Consider the following 15,000-nt stretch of genomic DNA (forward strand, 5'->3'; position numbering starts at 1 on the left):
CGTGTTCACCGCTCGCTCTCACCTCCTGCATGTTTGCTCTCTGATTCTGTGTCGGACTGAATGCAGATTTATAAACGGGAAACTTCTTCTTCTGTTAGCTTGATTTCCTGAAGGAATGTTCCAGGTTTAATGTGAGCTGACGTCTCCACAGACAATAATGACATCTCATCACTAATGCAGAAGAATCATGTGTACAGTTACCATATATATATCTATATACACACACATTTTGAACTAATTATATATATATATATATAGATATATATATATATATTATATTAATATAATATATATATATATATATATATATATATATATATGTAAAAATGTAAAAAATACATAACTAGAAAATTTATGTGTTATATATTCTTACTAGATTATATGATAATCTTATTTAATAGTTTTTTGATATATAGAATACTATATATATATATGATAATATATATATATATATATATATATATATTTAATTAAATATACTTAAAAATTAAAAATATAAATACTAAATTTAATATTTATATATATTATCTCATTTTAATTGCTTTTTTGATATATATATATATATATATATATATACTATATATATATATATATCTTATTTAATTATTCATTATTTAAAAATGTAAAAATAATAAATACTAAATTTAATGTTTATATATATATATAATCTTATTTTAATTTTTTTTTAAATATATATATAATTATAATAAAATGCATTAAAATGTAAAATAAATAAAAAATCTATTTATTAAGAATTTAAAATTATACTTAATGTATAGTTAGTTATTAAATGTAATAAATCATTATATGGAAGGTTATGGAGAAAGACAAAGAAAAGAAAGAAAGAAAGATTTAATACAGTAAAAAAAATTGAAAGTATATGTATATAAATTATACATTTTAATACATTTTTATACAAAAAAAATCGTATAAATTAAATTTGAAAAATTATACTAAAAAAACTTTTTTGAAAGCATGAATATGATGAAATCACTTACTAACCTTAAATCTTGTATCAGACACATGTTGTGATTGAGCTTGTAATGCAGCGCTCGGTGAATCACTCGTGAGATGTCAATCAGTTAATAAAAGCACTTCATTAGTGCTTCAGATCCCTCAGAACGAGTGAATGTGGATTATTATCTGTGGCTCCAGACTCATGAAGCTTCTTCAGCCTGGAAATGCATGATTAGTTTGTAGGGTTCTTTCTCAGTTCAGTGACGCGTCTGTATTTCACCTGCAGGAGCAAAACGGCTCTGAAGAAGAGGAAGCTAACCAGGTAAACCATCCCGCCGGTGTCACTGTGAGTGTGTTATGATTGCACTGATTTGGATTTTGTGTATGATTGTGATGCTTGTGTCTTCAGTCCCGTTCAGCTCAGTGATTTTGAGGCTTACATCAAAGACATGAGCAGAGACTCGGCGTACAAGTTCTCGCTGCAGTTCGAGGTAAAGCACGCTCGGAACACGTCAGCACTCTGTCACGCGTGAGATTGACGGGCTCTGTTTGTGTTTCTGTCAGGAGCTGAAGAGCGTGGGTCTGGATCTGTCTCATGAAGCGGCCGATCTGCCCGTCAACAGACCCAAGAACCGCTACACCAACATCCTGCCCTGTGAGAAGCCCCGCCCACCGTAGCCATAGCAACGCTCTTCTGATTGGCCCACTCATAGTTAAACTAAAACTATTCAAAAGTGTCATTATTTGAAACAAAATATATGTAACCCTGGAGCACAAAACCAGCCTTAAGTGTCAGTTTTTCGAAATAGAGATTTATGCATCATCTGAAAGCTGAATAAATAATCTCTCCATTGATGTGTGGTTTGTTAGGAGGACAATATTTGTCTGAGATACAACTATTTGGAAAATCTGGAATCTGAGGGAGCAAAAAAATCTAAATATTGAGAAAATCATCTTTAAAGTTGTTCAAATGAAGTTCTTAGCAATGCATATTACTAATCAAAAATTAAGTTTTTATATATTTACGGTAGGAAACTTACTAAATATCTTCATGGAACATGATCTTAATATTCTAATGATTTTTGGCATAAAAGAAAAATTTATCATTTTGATCCATACAATGTATTGTTGGCTATTGCTACAAATATACCTACTTATGGCTGCTTTTGTGCTCCAGGGTCACACATAATATTTAACATTTAAAATAAACATTTCTCATTTTCATCTAGTTTAATTTGATGTTGGAACTGATCAAAACTAAAATTACTAAATTAATAGAAATTAAAAAAAAATCCGAAAATTCACATGAGAAGAGAAAATATCTAAATAAAATCTAATAACCTTATTAAATCTAATAAAAATATTAACAAAACTGGTGATACTTTTCAATAAGGTTTCAGTTTTTACCATAACTAACTATATATTTTTATGCATTTATTGGTCTTAGTTCAGAACTTACGAATACATTATTAAAATTTAAAGTTGTATTTGTTAACAGTAGTTAATGTAAAAGATTTCTAAAGATAAAGATGAAAGATTAATAAATGCTGCTTCATGTTAGTTAATGCATTAACTAGTGTTAACTAATGAGACCTTACTGTAAAGTGTTTCCACAAAACCTATGATATTATCTCAGTTATACTAAAATAACACTGGATCAATAATAATCAAACCTGACAGCTCTAGAAACTCTATAACGTTTGGGGCATAATTTTCTTACATATTTTGTCAAATAAAGATCTGCTACAATGCAGAACACACACAGAAATGATGGAGACCAAATGAAAATACAGTTATAAATGCAGGTCTTTTTAAAGTTAATTTTGCATGAAAAGTTACTTTATAAAAACCTATTTTTACATTTATTTTTATACAATTTACTACGGTCTTTAAATATGATGTCCTTAATTATTATAAATATAAAGTATCAGATTTTTACATGTATTTATTCCATTTTTTTTTTAGAATTTAAGCTTTATTAAGTTTTATGCCAGTGGATGGTTTCCCGAGCTCTTTTTCACAAGTGTTTATTGTTATTTCTCTCTTCAGTATTATGGGTAATTTAGTTCTTTAATGCAAATTTGGCCATTAAATAAGCTTTAAAAATCATGAAGTTTACATTTTTTAGATAGGTTATTCCTAAAGATCAGCTTCTCTCAGGAGAATGAGTGAGTTATTATATTCATCCTGAATGTTTGTTTGGTCACAGATGACTTCAGCCGGGTGAAGCTGATCTCTCTGCACAATGATGAAGGCTCTGATTACATCAATGCAAACTTTATTCCTGTGAGTAGCTCGTCAGTATCAGCGATTAGAGTCGAGTCGTTCACAGGTTACGGAGTGTCTCATTTGTGTGGTGGTGTGTGTTCAGGGTTATAACTCTCCGCACGAGTTCATCGCCACACAGGGGCCGCTGCCCGAGACCAGGAACGATTTCTGGAATATGGTCCTGCAGCAGAAGTCTCACATCATCGTCATGCTGACCCAGTGTAACGAGCGCAGGAGGGTCAGTTCCCATGGCAACCGCTCCGTTACGGCTGTAACACCACACAGAGACGGGCAGATGTTAACGAGAGCATGTGCTTCCTGTGCAGGTGAAGTGTGACCACTACTGGCCGTTCACCGAGGAGCCCGTGGCATACGGAGACATTACGGTCGAGATGCTGTCGGAGACCGACTCCCCCGAGTGGACCGTCAGAAACTTCAGACTGGGATACGTGAGGAACACAACTAGCCAGAACTAACCATGATGGATGGATGGATGAGTGATGATGGATGGACGGGTGGATGGATAAATGGATGATGGATGGATGGGTGTTTGATGGATGGATGGATGGATGGATGATGGGTGGATGAGTGATGGATAAATGGATGGACGGGTGATTGATGGATGGATGGGTTAGTGGGTGGATGGATGGATGATGGATGGATAAATGGATGATGGATGGATGGATGTCTGGCTGGATGATGGATTGATAAATGGATGGATGATATATGAATAGATGGATGGGTGGATAGATGGATGGATGATGGATTGGTGGACGGATGGATGAGTAATGGATAAATGGATGGATGATGGATGGATGGACAGGTGGATGATGGATGGGTGGATGGATGGATGGATGGATAAATGGATGATTGATGTATGGATGGATGGGTGGAAGATGGATGGGTGGATGGATGGATGGATTTTTGGATGGATGATGGATGGGTGGATGGATGGATGGATGGATGGATGGATAAATGGATGATTGATGTATGGATGGATGGGTGGATGGATAAATGGATGATTGATGGATGGATAAATGGATGGATGATGGATGGACGGGTGGAAGGATGGATGAGTAATGGACAAATGGATGGATGATGGATGGATAAATGGGTGGATCATTGATTGGATGGATGGATGAATGGATAAATGGATGATGGATGTGTGGATGAGTGGATGGATGGATGGATGGATGGGTGGATGATGAATGGATGGATGATGGATGGATGATTGATTGATGGATAAATGGATGGATGATATATGAATAGATGGATGGGTGGATAAATGGATGGATGATGGATGGATGGATGGATGATGGATGGATGGATGGGTGGAGGGTTAATTGATGGATGATGGATGGATGGATATATAGACCGATGTAGTGAAGAGAGTTATCAGTATGCTGTTGTTGTTTCTGTCTGATGTTCTGTGTGTTTGTGATTCCTGCAGGCTGATGAAACTCAAGACATTCTGCACTTTAATTACACCTCGTGGCCTGATCACGGCGTGCCGACAGTCAACGCCATCGAGAGCATCTTACAGTTCGTTCAGATCGTACGGCAGCAGGTCAGCAGAACCAAAGGACCCATCGTGGTCCACTGCAGGTGAGTCTCTGTTAGTGTGTGCAAGTCTGTGCTGCAGGAGTCATTCCGGCTCACTGGACTGATGTGTGTGTGTGTGTGTGTGTGTGTGTGTGTGTGTGTGTGGTGTGTGTGTCAGTGCTGGAGTGGGCCGGACCGGCACCTTCATCGCTCTGGACCGGCTGATGCAGCACATTCAGGAACACGAGTATGTGGATGTCCTGGGCCTGGTGTCGGACATGCGCTCACACCGGCTCTCCATGGTCCAAACCGAGGTACAGAACCTGAATCAGATCCAGAACCAAAAACTGAACCAGAACCTGAACCAGATCCAGAACCAAAAACTGAACCAGAACCTGAATCAGATCCAGAACCAAAAACTGAACCAGATCCAGAACCAAAAATTGAACCAGAACCTGAATCAGATCCAGAACCAAAAACTGAACCAGAACCTGAATCAGATCCAGAACCAAAACCTGAACCAGGGGCCGGACTCATGAATAACACTCTTCTGAAGTGCTGTTTTCTTCTAGAAAAATGTTAAGAATACCTTGTATTCCCAAAAATATACCTTAAGAATGTTCTTCTGTTTTTCTTAAGATTGTTCTTAAGACAAAACTAAGTGATAATTCAAATTCTTTAAAAGAATCTTCTTAAAAATCATTATAAATAGCCTCTTAAAGTTAGAATAACATCCAACTAGTCTTAAATCCTCAAATGTGAGATGAAATTGTTGTAATTAAACATAACACTAGATACATACTTCTGCTACTAGTGATAATGATGGAAAATGCAGTGCTTACAGCTTCTTGGAATGCCTTAACTTCTTTCTTAAGAAGATTTTGATGAATCTATGGAAGCTATTATCCAACACCATACAAAAACAACAACCCAACAAACCAACAAACAAATCAGAACTTTTTGTCACAATTTATAAATGCAGGAAAAAATTCGGAATTGTGTGATAAAGTTAAATTTGCGAAAAAATTGCAGAAATTGAATTTCATTTGAATCCAGCCCTGGAACAGCATTCATGTGTGTGTGTGTGTGTGTGTGTGTGCAGGAGCAGTACGTGTTCATCCATCAGTGTGTCCTCCTCATGTGGAAGAAGAAGAAGCAGCAGACACACACGAGCGATGTCATCTACGAGAACGTCAGCAAGTCCTAATGAAGTGAGACCTCAAAATCAAGTTTCTTGAGAAAAATCACCCGAGTGTTATGAATTAGTTTTGATTTTTATATTTTACATTTTTATTTTAAAGTCTTAATCTTTTTATTATGTGTTTTGATTTTCTTTATTATGTCTATATAGTTCAGTGTTATTTTAGTACATCAGGTTAAACTAAATGAAAATGAAAATTGCTGCCTGGGCATCTAGCTGTAAGTTTTTATTAGGGATGCTCATTACGGTTAATTTTCCTGACCGACACCCTTCGCTCATTATCTGAACAGTGATAGTTAACTGATAAAGTTAGAATATTGAATTAGTATTAAATAAATAATAGAATGGACAAGTGTCTGTGACCCATTAAAAATACAACAAAAATATATATTTTGTAGTATATACTGTATGTGTGGTTGCACGGATCGACTCGCCTCTGTGACTTAACAAATATGTATTGAATATTTTTCTTTAACAAATTAGCAAACTTTTAAAAATTGGAAAAAAAAAACTTTTAAGCTGTTTTTCTTCAAAATTCATACTATCAGTTAATGGTTAATCATCAGCAACAGTCAACAAGAGCATCCCTTGTTTTTATATCCCTAGTTTTTATATAATAATTTGGATGGATCGATGGACGGATGGATGGATGAATGATGGATGGGTAGATAAATGGATGGATGAATGGGTGGATAAATGGTTGGATGGATGAATGGGTGAATGGATAAATGGATGGATGGATAAATGAATGGATGGTTGGAATAATGGATGGATAGTTGGATAAATGGATTGATGAGTGGATAGATGGATGGATAGATGGATGGATGGGAGGGTGGGTGGTGGATGGGTGGATAAATGGATGGATGGATGGATGGATGGATGGATGGATAAATGGAGGGATGGACGGATGGATGGTTGGAATAATGGATGGATGGTTGGATAAATGGATGGATGAGTGGATAGATGGATGGATGGATGGATGGGTGGGTGGATAGGTGGATGGATGGGTGGATAGGTGGATGGATGGATGGGAGGGTGGGTGGGTGGGGATGGTGGGGTGGATGGATGGATGGATAAATGGATTGATGGTTGGAATAATGGATGGATGGTTGGATAAATGGATGGATGGGTGGATAAATGGTTGGATGGGTGGGTGGGTGGGTGGATAAATGGATTGATGGTTGGGTGGATAAATGGATGGATGGATAAATGGATAGATGGATGGATGGGGGTATGGGTGGATAAATGGTTTGATGGATGGATAAATGGATGGATGGGTGGATAAATGGATGGATGGATGGTTGGTTTAGATAAATGGATGGATGGATGGATGGGTGGATAAATGGATGGATAAATGATGGATGGGTGGATAAATGGATGGATAAATGATGGATGGGTGGATAAATGGATTGATGGGTGGATAAATGGATGTATAAATGATGGATGGGTGAATAAATGGATTCATGGGTGGATAAATGGATGTATAAATGATGGATGGGTGGATAAATGGATGGATAAATGATGGGTGGGTGGATAAATGGATGGATGGGTGGATGGATGGATGGATAAATGGATGGATGGGTGGATAAATGGTTTGATGAATGGATGGGTAGGTGGGTGGATAAATGGATGGATGGTTGGACGGGTGGATGGATAATGGATGGATTTATGGGGGATGGATTAATAGATGGGTGGGTGGGTGGTTTGATAAATGGATGGATGGATGGATGGATTTTTATATATTTTATTTGAAGTAACACAAATGGTTTTATGGCTTTAGTTTTAGTTAACTGCTGCTCCCTTTGCTTTCCTTCAGGTCTGACTCTTCTCACATCAGCGTTAACAGATGTGTGACATCAACACCAGAAACCAACCAAGCGGCGGCCGCAGAGGAGAATCCTTCACTCATTTACTCCCATAGAAACTCTTATTTAGTGGACGTACGACGGAACCAATTCGATGCCTTAAAACGGGCTGCCGCGTCCTCCACTGTCCGCCGAGCCAAGGAGAACGCCACAGCGCTGTACTGACAACGCTTTCATCCACATTTAGTCTTTAGTTTGTGTGTGAATCTCAGGATCATCTGGTGTGACGCAGCCGGACATGCCAGCGTTCGATTTAAGCCGCTGTAAAGTTTGTTTCCTGAGTTTGTACCGCACTCTGTCTGTAATAGTGTTAGTTTTCACATCTCCAGAGGAGGCAGAGTGAAAGAACCAGATCCTTCTGTCGGCATGCACATGTAAACACGTTTTGGACCTGATGGCCTTCAATCACTGCCACACACAGACCATCTGCTTCAGTTACAAAGGGAGAACAGACGCACTCGTGCGAGTGTTTCGCACTGATCATCTGTGTTACTGTATGTAGAGAGGCAGACGGTAGCTGTGCTTCTGTGACCGAGTGTTTTAGCCTGTGATTTCTGATAAATCTCCTGTGGGAGTGTCATCATGTGGGACCGCTGAGCTTCGCTGGATTTATCTGCAGGCGTTTGGATGTTCAGTACTTGTTCCAGTGGCGTTTGCACAGCTCCAGCGCAGTCGGATTGAATGTGAGCATCCAGCAGCTCAACTCTCATCACTGCAACGCTTCGCTGCTGCTGCTGAATCTGACACTGATTCCACACGTCGTGTTCGCCAAAAAACCCAGAAGAAGTGGGACGAAACAGCACGGTATTAAAGAGCTCGCACTGCGCTGACCTGTCATTGGCATGGCTCTATAGACTGAATGGTACGACTGACTAGACAGCGCAGGGAAGATGTTCACAGCACGAACTAATCTCACCAGTGAGAAAAGTATAAATTGTAAGAAATAAAAGCTACAATTTAAGACCAGAAATGTATCACGTAGCTGTTAAAAAACTGACTAGGTGTGTGTTTGTAAGGAAGACTGGAATTATTAACTACTTTCTATAAAAAAAGAATGAATGACCTGAAGACTCGAGAGAATCATTTCTGTTTCCTGTTTCGGAATGAAAGAATCCACCCGTCCTCCTCTTTAATATCGTGCCGTTTCGTCCCACTTTTGGTGTGTTTGGCTTCACGTATTGCATGCTGCATAATGACAGACGTGAGATTAGTCTCATCTTTAGGTTTAGACTTGAGCTCAGAGTGTTTGTTTCACGTTTGCCTGTTCATGTCAAACACACGAGCATGTCCGGTTTACAGGCCAGCACAGACGCTGAGATGTGAGGTTATAATATCAGCTGTAAATACTGAAACAGAAGAAATGCTTTACTGCGTCAATCAACTGATTGAAACTCTCTCCAGTCACTTGATGGGTTTTCTTTGGTTTGTGTCCAGGTCAGACCATTCTTGTGTATCGTGTGACTTCAAGTAGCCGAGCAATCCACCGTCGCCATCACAGAGGTTTAACTAATGTGTGTTCGTTTGGGGAAAAAATAAACATTTGAATATGTATTCTTATGAGCTGGAAATGAGTCGATTTGTGTGAAGAACCTCAGTCCTCATAAACGTCACAAACAAACTGCATTTATTACAGAAAAAAGCAGTATTGTTTTGAAATATTACTGCAATTTAAAATAATGATTTTCTATTTTAATAAACTTTAAAATGTAATTTATTTCTGTGATCTGCAGCTGTATTTTCAGCATCATTACTCCAGTCTTCAGTGTCACATGATCTTCAGAAATCATAATAATATGATGATTTATTACAGTTCTGCTGCTTCATATTTCTTTGAAACCTGTGATACTTTTTTTTAGGATTCTTTGATGAATAAAAAGTTAAAAAGAAGAGCATTTATTCAAAATAGAAATCTTTGAAACAATACACACTACATTTCAAATGTTTTTTTCTTTCTTTTTTTTCGAAGGAAAAAAAAAGCATTTCTTGAACGAATGTGTTAAACTGATAAAATATGATAATAAATACATATTGTTAGAAAAGATTTCTATTTTAAATAAAAACTGTTCTTTTTAACGTTTTATTCATCAAAGAATCCCGAAAAAAAAAAAGCACAGGTTCCAAAAAAATATTAAGCAGCAAAAACTGTAATAAATCATCATATTAGAATGATTTCTGAAGACTGCAGTAATGATGCTGAAAATACAGCTGCGCATCACAGAAATAAATTATATATAAAACCATAATTAAAAATAAAACCATTATTTTAAATTATAACAATATTTCACAAATTTCCTATCAAATAAAAGCATCTCTGATCAAAAAAATTCAGTCCTGAATAAAAAAAGAGACTTCTTTAAAAAACCTGAAAATTCTTACTGATCCAAACTTCTGAACCGCAGTGTAAGGTAGACAAGAACAAATATCTGCCGATGGGGTCAGAGAAATGTTATTAAAAGTATTATTTTTAAATGAAGTTGCTTTTCCAGACCTCATTAATAGATGCTTGTCCTTGTTTTCAGTTTAAAATTGCATAATTTTGAGCATCTTCTTTTTTTTACAAGACTTAATATGTCCAGTAAATGGCTTGATTTAAGAATGTTTAGATGTTTGTACTGGAAAGCAACACTAAAATACTGGGGGAAACACCATTTTTGCAGTGTGCGTATACCTTGAAGCATCTGTTATTTTGAGATTTATTTTTATTGCAGAACATACAAATACATACAATGAGAAATGCATGTATACTGAAGATACACATATAGCAGAAAAACATAGCATCTTTGAATAAACTCTCATAAATCCAGCACTGCCAAAATGTCATTATATTACAGCAGATAAAGTAATGAGAGCGCGTGACATCGACGGCCCGTGCGATCGCGCACGTGACCAGATATGACAGCAGGTCGCGCACGCACGCGTGTTCCCGGGGACGAGCCAGGTGAGCGTCATCAAGGTGAGTGTCAGCGTGAAGCAGAGCTGAAGCTGTGGTGTACCGGTTTAGTGTAGGAAGTTAATTAATTAAAGAAAGTGTAGTTATTAAACGAGTGTTCCAGACAGCCATTGGTCAGATGGTTTGATTAGTGTGTGGTTTGACTGAAAACACACCTTATTTTGAGTTTAGAACTTTATTACAGTGCCATACGAACTGCGCTGTACGTTTAGGACAAAATACCTGCAGTTTCGAAGCTTTTAATCAATTTAATCATTTTGAGTCGCATGTTATTCGATTTTAACGCATTATTCGTGACAAAGTTATGCAATCTTCCAGGTGTATCGTCAAAATAAAGTAAGTCAGGGTGAGCAGTAACTGTTGAAAAACTCGTTTTAAAAGTGCAATCTGGAACTATTTACATTTATTGTGATTTCCAATGCATATCAAACCTAGTTCAAGACCAGAATCGATCAGATCCAGCGGAGCACACAAACATCATTAATGTGAGATTATTACTTCCTCACATACTCACGCTTACTTTCTCTCCTCATTTAGATCTCAAGTGTTTATTTGAGTTTAAAAACAGTAGTACACATCAACAAAAACATCATAATTTGAACATCTTGATTCATACGCGCTAACTTAGGAAGGCCAGTGCGCAAACATTCAATTTCATCCCATAGCAAAGTATAAAACATTTCATATAAACACTCCTAAAAAAAGAGAATGAGATAAGAAACAAGAAATCAGTTTGATTGGCTGAATGTCCCTGAGTGAGTAATTCATTCCTGATGGGCGGAGCTCAAAGCAGCAGGGGGGCGTCGACCTCATTAGCATGTTGATGGGACTTTGGCCCTATCAGCTTCTCACTGAAACGACCAGGCCCCGCCTCTTTCTTCCACTCAGCTACTGGATAGATGTACCACATGACCACACCAGACGGGTTTACAGACACCACGAATTCTGTGCTGTCCTTCAGTTGAGGCAAGAGCCGCTCCGAAAACACGTCATACGCCTATGAGAGAGAGAGAGAGAGAGAGAGAGAGAGAGAGAGAGAGACACACACAGAGAGAGAGAGAGAGAGATGAGGTGTGAATGACCGAGTTTGACCGGAGCTGTTCGTGTGCGTCTGGACGCTCACCTCATAGACTCCAGTCTTGTAGCTCAGCTCCTTCAGAGACGTCATGTAGCGATACGGCATATCAGACCTCCTGCTGAGGAACACCAGAGCGCTGGCTCCTTTAGCCAGGGGCCGCCAGAACACCTCCATCCCGCTCTTCTTCTCCTGACCCACACAACACAAGCAGTGTCAAAAAAAAGAAAGAAAATTCTAATAAAATTATTATTATTATTATTATATATTAAAAAATTAATAAATTACATAATTTATATATATATATATATATATATATATATATATATATATATATATATATATAATTTAAATATATATATATATATATATAAATATATATAAAAAACCCAAATAACTTTTTACATTTACAATAAATTTTTTTTTTTTTTACAATATAAATTGGCACTTTTATGCATGAAAACATATTTCTAAAAAAATAAGTTAATAAACAGACTAAACTAAATAAACTAGATTATATTATTAAAAAAATATTAAAATTACTTAATAATACAGTATCTAACCCTAACAGCTACTACAGTGAATAGAAGCAAATGTCGTCATATAAAATAATGCAAACTAAATATTTTCCAAAGAATATTTTACACACGTTTATAATATTTAAAAAAAAAAAAAATCACAGTAAATATTGGGTCTTTATGCATGGAAACATATGAAAAAAAAGAATGAAAATGAGATAAAACTATATTAGAATTCATAGAAAAAATATGAAAATATTTAAATCATTGAAAAAATAATACAGTACCGAACCCTACTACAGTGAGCAGAAACACATTTAATACTGTAATGTAACAGAAATTATTTTCCAAATAATATTTACACATTTATAATCAAATTTTCACAGTTTTTATACATGAAAACAAATAGCTGTGAAAATAAAATAAAGATGAGATTAAACAAAAAAAATTGTAAATTGGATTAAACTGATTTTAAAAATGACTAAAATAATATTTAAATCGATAAATATAAAAATAGAGTAACGTAATAATGTTAACTGAATATTTTCCATAATATATTTTTAATAAAAGTAATTTTTAACATTATAAATTGAGGTTTTATACATTTTAATTAAACCGATTTAAAAAGATTACTAAAATAATATTTAAATCAATAAATTTAAAAATAGAGTAATGTAATAATGTAACTGAATATTTTCCATAATATATTTATAATAAAGTAAATTATTAACAGTATAAATTGAGGCTTTATACATTTGATTAAACTGATGTAAAATTGACTAAAATTATATTTGAATCAATAAATAAAACGGTGCCTACTTCTAAAAATATAGTAACTACAAACAACTGTGTTAATGCAATCCATATTTTCCACATGATATATTTATAATAACTGATCTGGGTGTTTAAAATGTCTCACTTTGATCAGGCGTCGGCCCTGGATGCCCAGGCGGTCCTGATTGATGCCGATGGCGATCTTATTCTGCAGGATCGCGCGAGCGCCGCTGCTGATCGTACGCAGATCGTTAGACATGAAGAGGGGCGCGGCCATGATCGCCCACAGAGCCATCTGAGCACGTGATTGGTCCATGCTGAGGCCGAAGTCTCCAATGATCAGCTGAGGACGAGACGAGCCACAACAGACCGAGGTCCTCAGTTTAGGGACATTTACTTCCATTGTACAGAAAATAGAACAAAAATATGTTACAGGTTAAAATTAAAATATAAAATAATAAAAATATAAAATACAGAATCAAATTTTATATATATCATAGAATAAAATAAAAAAAATAAAAAAAATTAAAAACAAAAAATGTATATAATAATCATAAAAAATATTATTCAACACATTCAGTATACATTTGACTTATCTGCACGATGATCCTTTTATTGCCTTTTTTGAAAAACACATTATTATCGTAAACTTATTTTGAGCTCAGTAAAAATATAGAATAAATATAAAAGTCGAATACAACATAAATCAATATTTAAAAAAATAAATACTGTTTCTAAGGTTGTTTTTGGAGTCGTCATTTGCTTCCATTACACACAAAAAAATATTTAAAAACACAATAATATAGAACAAAATAGAAAGAAATAAGAAATATATATAAAAATATATATATATTGTTCCTTTAATGTTGTTTTTGGAGTCGTCATTTACTTTCATTATACACAAAAAATATTTAAAAATGCAATATATATAGAACAAAATTCAAAAATAAGAAAAATAAATACTGTTCCTTTAATGTTGTTTTTGGAGACGTCATTTACTTTAACTGTATATTATTTCAGCTTTAAAATACAATTAATATAGAATAAAATATTTAAAAAAAATGTGTTTTTGGAGTTACTTTCATTGTACAGAAAAATATATATATTATATTATAATATATAAAATATATAATATAAAATAAAAACATAAAACCCACAAATAATACAGAATAATTAATGAGTGAATTAGTTTGGTATTAAACGCTGACCATGTCGGGGTCGTTCCACTGTCCCGGTCCGGCCGCCGGCTGCAGGACGTCCTGATTATCAAAGAACCAGTCGACGATGTTCAGAACGCTGTCCCACGAGTCCTGGATGTCACCGTAGTTCCTCCACAGGTTACAGATCTGAGCCAGCAGCGTGTAGTTCACCTGAGACACGCCAGCGATCGCTCTCATTACTGTACATTACTGTACGCTACATGACCTCCACTGCTACACTCACCTTCGGCGGGAGGCCGCCCTGGTAGGCGGGCCAGCTGCAGGAGTAGCCAATGGGACGTCCCGTAGCGTTCAGGGCCTTTGACATCATTGGGTAGCCTGGATTGAGAAGATCACAGAAGATCATGAATCCAGCTCGACGTCTTAATCGTGATATGACCTCAAGTGATTATGAGGATTGATAATGATCTGCTTGCTGCTGATTAAATGCGCAGCTGGAAGGAGGAGCACGATTTCAAAATAAGAGTCCTGTTGTATTTTGGCCTTGTTTATAATTAATTAAAAGTCCTTTTTTCTGGATCGTATTGCTATTTTGTTAATATCCTGGCATTTAGTTCAAGGAAAGAGTAATAATATTATTCAACACATTCAATAAATTAGATTTTACTTTTAATTGCACGATAATCTGTT

General features: G+C 35.9%; 2 protein-coding genes across 3 annotated transcripts in view; one reads left to right on the forward strand and one right to left on the reverse strand.

Annotated features, from left to right (window-relative positions):
- LOC109044974 (receptor-type tyrosine-protein phosphatase O-like) overlaps window positions 1-9,390 on the forward strand; it is a 34,872-nt gene extending 25,482 nt beyond the window's left edge. Inside the window, exons 18-27 of the mRNA XM_042736087.1 lie at window positions 1,244-1,279; window positions 1,367-1,448; window positions 1,522-1,612; window positions 3,167-3,243; window positions 3,329-3,463; window positions 3,552-3,674; window positions 4,676-4,830; window positions 4,946-5,081; window positions 5,870-5,978; window positions 7,785-9,390. Coding sequence (XP_042592021.1) covers window positions 1,244-1,279; window positions 1,367-1,448; window positions 1,522-1,612; window positions 3,167-3,243; window positions 3,329-3,463; window positions 3,552-3,674; window positions 4,676-4,830; window positions 4,946-5,081; window positions 5,870-5,974 — 940 coding nt within the window. The 3' untranslated portion in view covers window positions 5,975-5,978; window positions 7,785-9,390. The remainder of the gene's footprint in view (window positions 1-1,243; window positions 1,280-1,366; window positions 1,449-1,521; window positions 1,613-3,166; window positions 3,244-3,328; window positions 3,464-3,551; window positions 3,675-4,675; window positions 4,831-4,945; window positions 5,082-5,869; window positions 5,979-7,784) is intronic.
- Window positions 9,391-11,155: 1,765 nt separating this feature from the next.
- LOC109044975 (N-acetylgalactosaminidase, alpha) overlaps window positions 11,156-15,000 on the reverse strand; it is a 7,758-nt gene continuing 3,913 nt past the window's right edge. The window contains exons 5-9 of one of the 2 annotated variants that reach the window (XM_042737415.1): window positions 14,594-14,688; window positions 14,359-14,520; window positions 13,296-13,493; window positions 11,907-12,047; window positions 11,156-11,780 (exon numbers count right to left, since the gene is read on the reverse strand). In XM_042737415.1, the coding sequence (XP_042593349.1) occupies window positions 11,568-11,780; window positions 11,907-12,047; window positions 13,296-13,493; window positions 14,359-14,520; window positions 14,594-14,688 (809 nt within the window). In that variant the 3' untranslated portion in view covers window positions 11,156-11,567. Of the gene's footprint in view, window positions 11,781-11,906; window positions 12,051-13,295; window positions 13,494-14,358; window positions 14,521-14,593; window positions 14,689-15,000 lie in introns of both variants that reach the window. The other variant, XM_019062871.2, reaches the window with a different exon arrangement.

The sequence above is a fragment of the Cyprinus carpio genome, chromosome A4 (genome assembly GCF_018340385.1).
Source record: "Cyprinus carpio isolate SPL01 chromosome A4, ASM1834038v1, whole genome shotgun sequence".
Classification (NCBI taxonomy): Eukaryota; Metazoa; Chordata; class Actinopteri; order Cypriniformes; family Cyprinidae; genus Cyprinus; species Cyprinus carpio.